This window comes from Coregonus clupeaformis, chromosome 16 (genome assembly GCF_020615455.1).
Source record: "Coregonus clupeaformis isolate EN_2021a chromosome 16, ASM2061545v1, whole genome shotgun sequence".
In the NCBI taxonomy this organism is placed as follows: Eukaryota; Metazoa; Chordata; class Actinopteri; order Salmoniformes; family Salmonidae; genus Coregonus; species Coregonus clupeaformis.
The window spans coordinates 3,689,554-3,697,868 of record NC_059207.1 but is presented as its reverse complement, the minus strand read 5'-3'; the positions used below and the strand labels follow the sequence as shown (position 1 = coordinate 3,697,868).

Genomic DNA, 8,315 nt, shown 5'->3' with positions numbered 1-8,315 from the left:
CGGAGGATCCGCCATTGCGTCACACTATCCATACGGCGCCTCCGACCACATTTTCGGATCAAGCATAAATTGGCTTTTAGACCTATACCTGCCTCTTGTAAGACCCTATGATCCTTGAACCGCAAATGATACAAACAACATCTTGGTGTCATTATACTCCTTATAGTGTTCTCTAAAATATGGAGTATGTCTAGATAAAAATAAATATGTCACATTAATTTATTCAACATAAAAAATATTAATATGAATATCTCCAAAGTACCCTTTTTGATTTTGCGTATTTTTAGACATATTGTTTGGAACAATATACTTTTGAAACACGTCACATTTCCAAAATGAGTGCTCTGCTACTTTTTCAGCTAACAGGGAGAATTATCTAACAAAATAACTACATTTTGGCATTCACCTAATCATAAAACTATTTACATATAATGGAAATTAGGGTACATTTGTGGACAAAATTCGAATTTATTAAAAAATATATATATGTTGATTAAATTAATGTGAAGAATTGTATTTCAGAATCTAGACATACTCCATAGTTTAGAACACACTATAAGGAGTATAATCACACCAGGATGTTATCTGTATTATGTACAGTTCATGGGTCATAGGGTCTTACTGGAGGCAGATATAGGTCTAAAAAGGGCCTAAAAGGACCACTTTCATCATGATTTTCAAAACATTTAAAAGGTATATTAAACATCCAAGTTTCTATGTGAGAATTGCCAGAATAATCTGAGATACAAAAGGTGTTTTTGGGCTTTCCTGGCATGGAATCGCCCTTGTTGACTTTCACTAGGCACTGTACATATTGTAGTTGTCCTTAAAATGTGCACTCTTTTATCAAGTACATTGCAATTTGCAGTGTGGGGATTTTTTTCTTCTTCATTCAATTGACTTTATTTCTAGCTGTAGACGTTTTACTTTTAATTTGAAGGACTTTGATGATGCAAGTGATCTATTCCTTGACTTATACCTTGGGAAAGATGAGGACACATCTCAGAGAGTACAAGCTGACAGTCTGGAGACAGAGCCATCTCAACAGATGGATGCTGCTGTAGCAGGTACTTCAATAATATTAGAGGAATTATACTGTATCTCTGAATTCTTGACAACCGTAGAGTATACTTTATCATTTAATAAAATCAATATCAGTTGCTTTTCATTCACATAAACACTGCATGTATGCTTATTTGCATTGAAAAGTATAGGGAGCGTTACTTTATTCACTGTGAATGGCGATCAGCCTTTACTGCGCTGGTTGTAACTGTTTAAAACATATTTCACTTGTTTTTCACTATTTATCACTATTTCACTACTATTATTATTTTACTACTATTATTATTATTATTATTATTATTATTATAGCATAACAACAGTAGTGATGATGCAGTATAATAGCATGTATTTATAAACTTTTCATGACTGAAAAGAGAGTTGTGTTGAAGACTCATTATGTACAGTCAAACAATAAATTGGCTGCTATATCACATTTCCTAGAGATGAAACATTCATATATTTCTGGGGTATATACTTGCAAGTTATTCCCAAAAATGTTGCTCTCTTCCACAGACCTCTCCTCCCCTGGAGAGATAACAGTTCACTATGTTGGCAGTGACTCTGTTTCTCTGAGCTGGCTTCCTTCTGACCCTGCACGGAGTTACGAGTTGACCTACTCCTGCGACACCCAGAGAGAGATCCTGTCTATCCAAGGTTCCAACAGCGCTAATGTGGAAGGCCTGTTTCCAGGGACGGAGTACACTTTCAGCGTCACATCGGTCACTGAAGATAGGAATCTGAGCGCAGTGATCACAATGTCCATGTATACAAGTAAGTGCAATGATTAAAACATTTCCTCTTCATTACAGGGAGAATTATGTTTGACTTGTATTTTCATTTTGCAAGTTGTAATTGAATTAGGCCCTTTTTTGTCCTTTTTTTTTTTTTTTTTTTTTCTTTCTTTCTTTTTTTTTTTTTTAGGGGGAATGGATCAGCTTAATATTGCAGATAGATTGTATCTTCTATCAATGTAATTGTCTGCATCACTTCCAATCCCCCATGTTTTTTTTTATTTTTATATATATACTCCCCTTTATTACTTTTCAACCCCACCATCCTTTCCCTACTTGGAGTAAATTAGTGAACAACAATGCCCAGGCCTCTACTTCCGGTGTATACTTACTATCTACACCTTATGGACAGAGTTAATTTTACAATAATTCTATTATATATATATATATATATATATATATATATATATATATATATATATATATATATATATATATATATATATATATTTTGCTCCTGAACTTCTTCTACTCTCAACCTCTCCGATCATTTTCATGGTGTCCATCCGGTTTGCTTCTATATGCCATATCTTTCTAACTGTGCTCCTTCCCAAAATCTCCCAACATACAACCTATATACTTATTATGGACACAGTATGCTTACATTATTAGCTATCTTTGTTATTATTTGTTGTTATTTGTTATTAGTCCCATCCTTCAACTCTATTCAATACCTCCCATCTATCTCTTAACATCTTTTTTGTCCTTTTTGCAGAACCCGTGCCACCTGATAAGGTAAAGATTGACCAAGTCAGCAGGGAATCAGTGTCTCTGAGTTGGGACAAACCGATTGGTGTCGTTGAGGCATGTCTCGTGACCTGTTCCTGTGATGGAGAGGAAGTCCAGAAGATAACAACAGAGTCCAACACCCTGACCTTCTCCAGTCTGAGTCCAGGTGTCAAGTATTCCTTCCACGTTTCTACGGTGCTGAAGAACGGGACCCAAAGCAAGTCGGCTGTGAAATATGGCCGCACAAGTGAGTGTATTAAAACTTTTCACTGTGTTAATGTGACAGGAGGGTGTTTTACAATGGATTGATTGACAACCAAGGAGGTCAGATCTGAAACCGTTATTTGTTCCGCCACAGAAACCCACCTGGAGAGTTTGCTGCTGGACCTGGGGTTGGAGCAACACTACACAGAGAAGCTCACCCTGAGCACGGTGCTCCAGATAGATGAGAAGACAGTCACAGATGAACCTGCTCAGACTCTCTCAGCCCTGCCATGGACTTTCCTAAAGAGGTTAATGATGGTTAATGTGACTGCTAGGAGTGTAAAATGTACCTCATCAGGAGGTGAGGCAAGTTGTGATGCTTCATTTTGCAACATAGATCTAGATCTGGAGAGTCTGGTTGATAGCCTGGACTCTAGTAATGTTGTAAACCCCTTAGACATTGTGACTGCTCTCTTTCTGTGTTCCAATGGTTTTCTCCAGCAAGAGATGGTTTTGAAAATGTCAATGTGTCAGTTTTCAGTGCCCCTGCTTCTCCACAATTGTGACACAGAAGAGTGCACGCTAATGCTCTGGGCCATGAGAGACATTGTCAAGAAGTTCAGACCGCATTCGTTGGCAGATTCCAGAGGATTTGTTGAAGACAGGATTGTTCTCTCTGACCTCCCCATGGTCTCTTTTGTCAGATTGGGCGAGTGTTCTTTGTCCAAGTCTCAGATTCTAAACAAGCTACTGAGTAATCCTCAACAGTATCACGACACGTTTGTCCACCACGACATGGAATGTGGTGATAGCCCAAGGAGAATATCCAATGGATTGGTTGAGATAAGCTGGTACCTCCCAAGTGGGAAAAAAAACATTGATATTTTTGGTGAAGCTATTGCTGTAACCAATCTTAGAGGGGACATCAGTTCTTTTGAAACACAATATTCCTTTCTTTGCCAGACCTCTGCAGCAGTCTTTGTGTTCTTTGACAACCTGGACACCAAGTACAAGCTACTGACCAGCCAACACACCAAGGCTCAGCTGTTTCTAGTGGGTAACACACAGAGCAAGAGCTTCAGCATTGATGCTTTGAAGAAAGCAGCAGCAGAGTTGAACTTGAAGAAAAGCAGCATCATCCTGAAGACCAAACAGATAAATGATGCAGACTTTGTGAAGAACCTGCGAAACACAGTTGGTGAGTTGATTAAGAATTCAAAGTCCAAAATGCCATTGGAGCAGATGGCTGAAGTGGCACATGAGCTTGGAATCCTGGTTGATGAGGACTGCAAAGAATGTCAGAGTGCCAAGCAAAATGCTGACGCAATCACGTCAAAAATTCATCACACACCACAGTATAAGGAAAGTCAGCTTCCCTTGCAAGGACAGATTTGGAAGGAGCTGGCACGTCTAGAGAAGGAGGAATGCAGACTGCGGAAAGCTGGGAACCAGAACCTAGAGATGTACAAAAGTGAACTCCAAACAGAGAAGAGACAACTTAGGGAACAGCAAAGGAGGTATGACATGTCAGAGGCAATGACCTGCTTCATAAATGCAATATCAAGCACAGGGCTAGAAAGGTCCTACTTCTTGAAATGGATGAGAATGAACCTGGACAATATGGCTCGTAAAAACCTTTCTAGCCTTAGAGAACTGTACAAAGAAAAGTCTCAGAATTCATCTGAAAACAAAGATGAAATTGAAGACCTTGACAGACAGATTTCAAACAGTTCTTTGGGAACTGAGCATTTCTTACGTGAAATGGGTCAACTGTATGAATCTGCAGTCTTACTGGAAGAAACTGAAGAGTCAAGGCAACAACTAAAGCACCTGCCCAGACTATGTGCTGAGTTGCTTCTGGATGGGTTTCCTCTGGAACTGGTGGATGGAGACGCGTCTAACATACCTATGAGATGGGTGAGTGATGTGTTGCATCAGCTCAATATCTTGGTGCAACCGAAGAGCAAGATCCTGGTGGTAACCGTTCTAGGTGTTCAGAGCACGGGAAAGTCCACTCTATTGAACACAATGTTTGGAGTGCAGTTCGCAGTCAGTAGCGGCAGATGCACAAGAGGGGCCTTCATGCTGCTCATTAAAGTCAAAGACGACTTCAAAAAAGAGCTGAACTGCGACTTCTTAGTGATCATCGACACAGAAGGGCTGAAGTCGCCGGAGCTGGCACAGCTTAATGACAGCTACGAGCATGACAATGAGCTAGCCACACTTGTTGTTGGGCTGAGTGATGTCACAATAATCAATATTGCCATGGAGAACTCGACAGAGATGAAGGACATCCTGCAGATCGTGGTCCACGCTTTTCTCCGGATGAAAGAGGTGGGAAAGAAACCCAAGTGTCAGTTCGTCCACCAGAACGTGGCTGATGTCTCGGCACATGATAAGAACATGAGAGACCGGAAATTGCTGCTAGAGCAATTGAACGAGATGACCCAGGCAGCAGCCAGAATGGAAAACAAGGAGGAGAACAAGAGCTTCACTGATGTGATGGAGTACAACCCGGAAACTGGTAACTGGTACATCCCTGGACTTTGGCACGGAAACCCCCCAATGGCACCCGTCAACGCCGGTTACAGTGAGTCCGTATACGAGTTCAAAAAGAACATGATCGAGGTCTTCCAGAACTGTGAAGTCTCTAGGAACAACATCATGGACTTTCTGGAGTGGACCAAAAGCCTGTGGAATGCTGTGAAGTATGAAAACTTCATCTTCAGCTTCAGAAACAGTCTGGTGGCTGATGCTTACATGAAGTTGTGCATTGAGTTCAGTAAGTGGGAATGGTCATTCAGAAAGCACATGCACACATGGATGACAAATGCTGAAATAAGGATTTCCAACTTCGGGACAATAGCAATGAAATATCAAACAGAAGACGTGAGGGATTTTCTCCGTCATTTGAAAAGTGAAGCCTCAATAGAACTTGTCAAATGGGAAAAGACACTTCTTGACAACCTGACCAAGTACTATGAACAGGCAGATGGACATGTCTACTTGGTGGAGAGATACAGAGAGGATTTTGCAAACAGCACCAAAAGTCTTAAAAGGGAGATAGAAAACTCTGTTCTAAGTAAACTGGAAGCTGGTGTTGAGATTCAACAAGGAATGAACAAGCTTGACACAATCAAGAAGAACTACACAGTGGTGATGGAGAAAAGGGTGCTGAAGTTGCTTGAGGACTGCAGAAAGAACAAATATCAGAGGTCAGATCAGGAGCTTGACAGAGAATTTGAAAAGGTGTGGGAGGAAACTGTGAAGGAGCTCTCTTTTACAGGATTGAAGAAAGAAGACATTGTGAGCCATGTTCTCAACCTGCTCCGGTCTAACATGATGCAGAAGGCAGTGAATGAAAAGTTGAACAAAGTGAAACTTGAAGATCATGGAACAAAACCCTTCATAGTCTCTCCCAAGGGGTTCTTAAAGAAGTTAGTGAAGAGCATTTACACGGATGAGAACACAAGAAAAACCCAGGCCATGGCAGACAACCTCATAGCCAAATGCCAAGAGTTTGTGGGAGAGACTGTTCAAAAGAAAACAAACTACCATGACACATACATTCAAGAGATCCTGCACATGATTGAAGAGAAGTTGGAAGCCAACAAAAATCTTGGGACAAGCGATACATTTGAAGTCTCCATTAAATTGTACATTTGTGGGTTTGCATCCAGGGCTTTCCAAGCAATGCATGAACAGTTCATATGTGACAACAATCCTCGTTGGTGCCTTGAACAGTTCAAAGGTAAATACTTGGCAGACTTCAAAGACTTGTTCAGTGGACAAGATCAGTGTCAGAAGAAAGCTGCGGAGTTCACCAGCCTGTGTCTCAGACCTGCAGTAGAAGCCTATGTCACCAATTCTCTAGGTCCAGAAATTGTTGATGAAATGCTGATGGGACAGAATGCCCTTCAATTCAGCTCTCGGACATTTTTCCAGTACTCTATCCTAAAGCAACTGCTGTCAGCATTCAACTTTGACAACTATGTGAGCTACATTTGTCACTATGAAGCCTTTGTCAAGAATTGGATTTTGGATGAAATCTTGAAACGCTTTTCACAAGGGAACAAAATGTTTGAATTGGAGAAGTATCAACTCAATGGGATTATCAAAGTAATCAATGAGGCAATCTCAAAGGCACAGACTGAAGAGAACAGCGACATAAAGGAATTAATTCAGGACATATGCAGGGAACTTGGAGAGAAGCTGGTCATTCCCCAAGATGCGTTGGAAGCCACTATGATCCTCAACAGTTCCAACCAGGAACAGTTTGCCCACTGGCTCGAAACATCTGTGTTGGAGATGGAACAGTCTCTGACAGAAGAATTCCAAAAAGCAGGGGATGTGAAAAAGAAATTGGAAAGACAGAAAATCAAGCCGCAAAACGAGCTGTTCACAAGAGTGTTTGGCTGCGGGAAGCAGTGTCCATTCTGCGAGGCACCATGTGAGGTAGGAGGGGAGGCCCACAATGAGCACTGTGCCTCAATACACAGACCACAGGGACTTGGTCAGTTCAGGTTTAACAACTCAATGAAACTTTGCACTGACATCTGCTCCTCTGCAGTGTTTAGTGAGGGTTCTTTCAAATGCTACGAGACAAATGCAGAATTCCACCCTTTAAAAAAGTACAGAGACATTTTTCCGAACTGGCATATCCCGGCAGATCCCAGCATACAGGCCTCAGACTACTGGAAATATGTGATGGCAAAATTCAACAAGGAATTTGCCATACAGTATGGCGCACATCCTGGAGATATCCCCACTGCCTGGAAACAGATCACAAAGAAACAGGCAGAAAACAGCCTTAGAGAGTCTTTTAGCATGAATTGAGAGCCTCTTCATCATCTTGAAGAAGAATAGCATCTTGAAGAGTAATGATATGTCAAGCCATAGTCAAACTAAATTGTCAAATTTAATACTAAACAAAGAAGATAAATTAATAATAACACAAGACACCTGCTTCATCACTAAGCAGAAGAGTCTGGTGGCTGGAATGATAAACTGTCATACACTTTGCCTCAGTAACTTTTCTGTCCAAGCAATAATAATTTACTGTTTTTGCATATAATCAAAGTTTAGCAACCATTGATACTTAAACTATGATGTGTTGATTGTTTTTTTTATTTACAGTTGAAGTCGGAAGTTTACATACACCTTAGTCAAATACATTTAAACTCAGTTTTTCACAATTCCTGACATTTAATCCTAGTAACAATTCCCTGTCTTAGGTCAGTTACGGTCACTACTTTATTTTAAGAATGTGAAATATCAAAGTAATAGTAGAGAGAATGATTTATTTCAGCTTTTATTTCTTTCATCACATTCCCAGTGGGTTAGAAGTTAACATACACTCAATTAGTATTTGGTAGCATTGCCTTTAAATGGTTTAATTTGGGTCAAACGTTTCGGGTAGCCTTCCACAAGCTTCCTACAATAAGTTGGGTGAATTTTGGCCCATTCCTCCTGACAGAACTGGTGTAACTGAGTCAGGTTTGTAGGCCTCCTTGCTCGCACACGCTTTTT

The 8,315-nt window shown here is 40.5% G+C and overlaps 1 protein-coding gene across 1 annotated transcript; it reads left to right on the top strand.

Moving 5' to 3' along the window:
* The first annotated feature begins 984 nt into the window (after positions 1-984).
* On the top strand, positions 985-7,934 carry LOC121572609 (interferon-induced very large GTPase 1). The gene is made up of 4 exons (XM_045225587.1): positions 985-1,067; positions 1,576-1,833; positions 2,569-2,829; positions 2,941-7,934. Exons 1-4 carry the CDS (start codon positions 1,049-1,051, stop codon positions 7,620-7,622), a joined length of 5,220 nt encoding a protein of 1,739 aa, XP_045081522.1. The 5' UTR covers positions 985-1,048; the 3' UTR covers positions 7,623-7,934.
* The last annotated feature ends 381 nt before the right edge of the window (positions 7,935-8,315 follow it).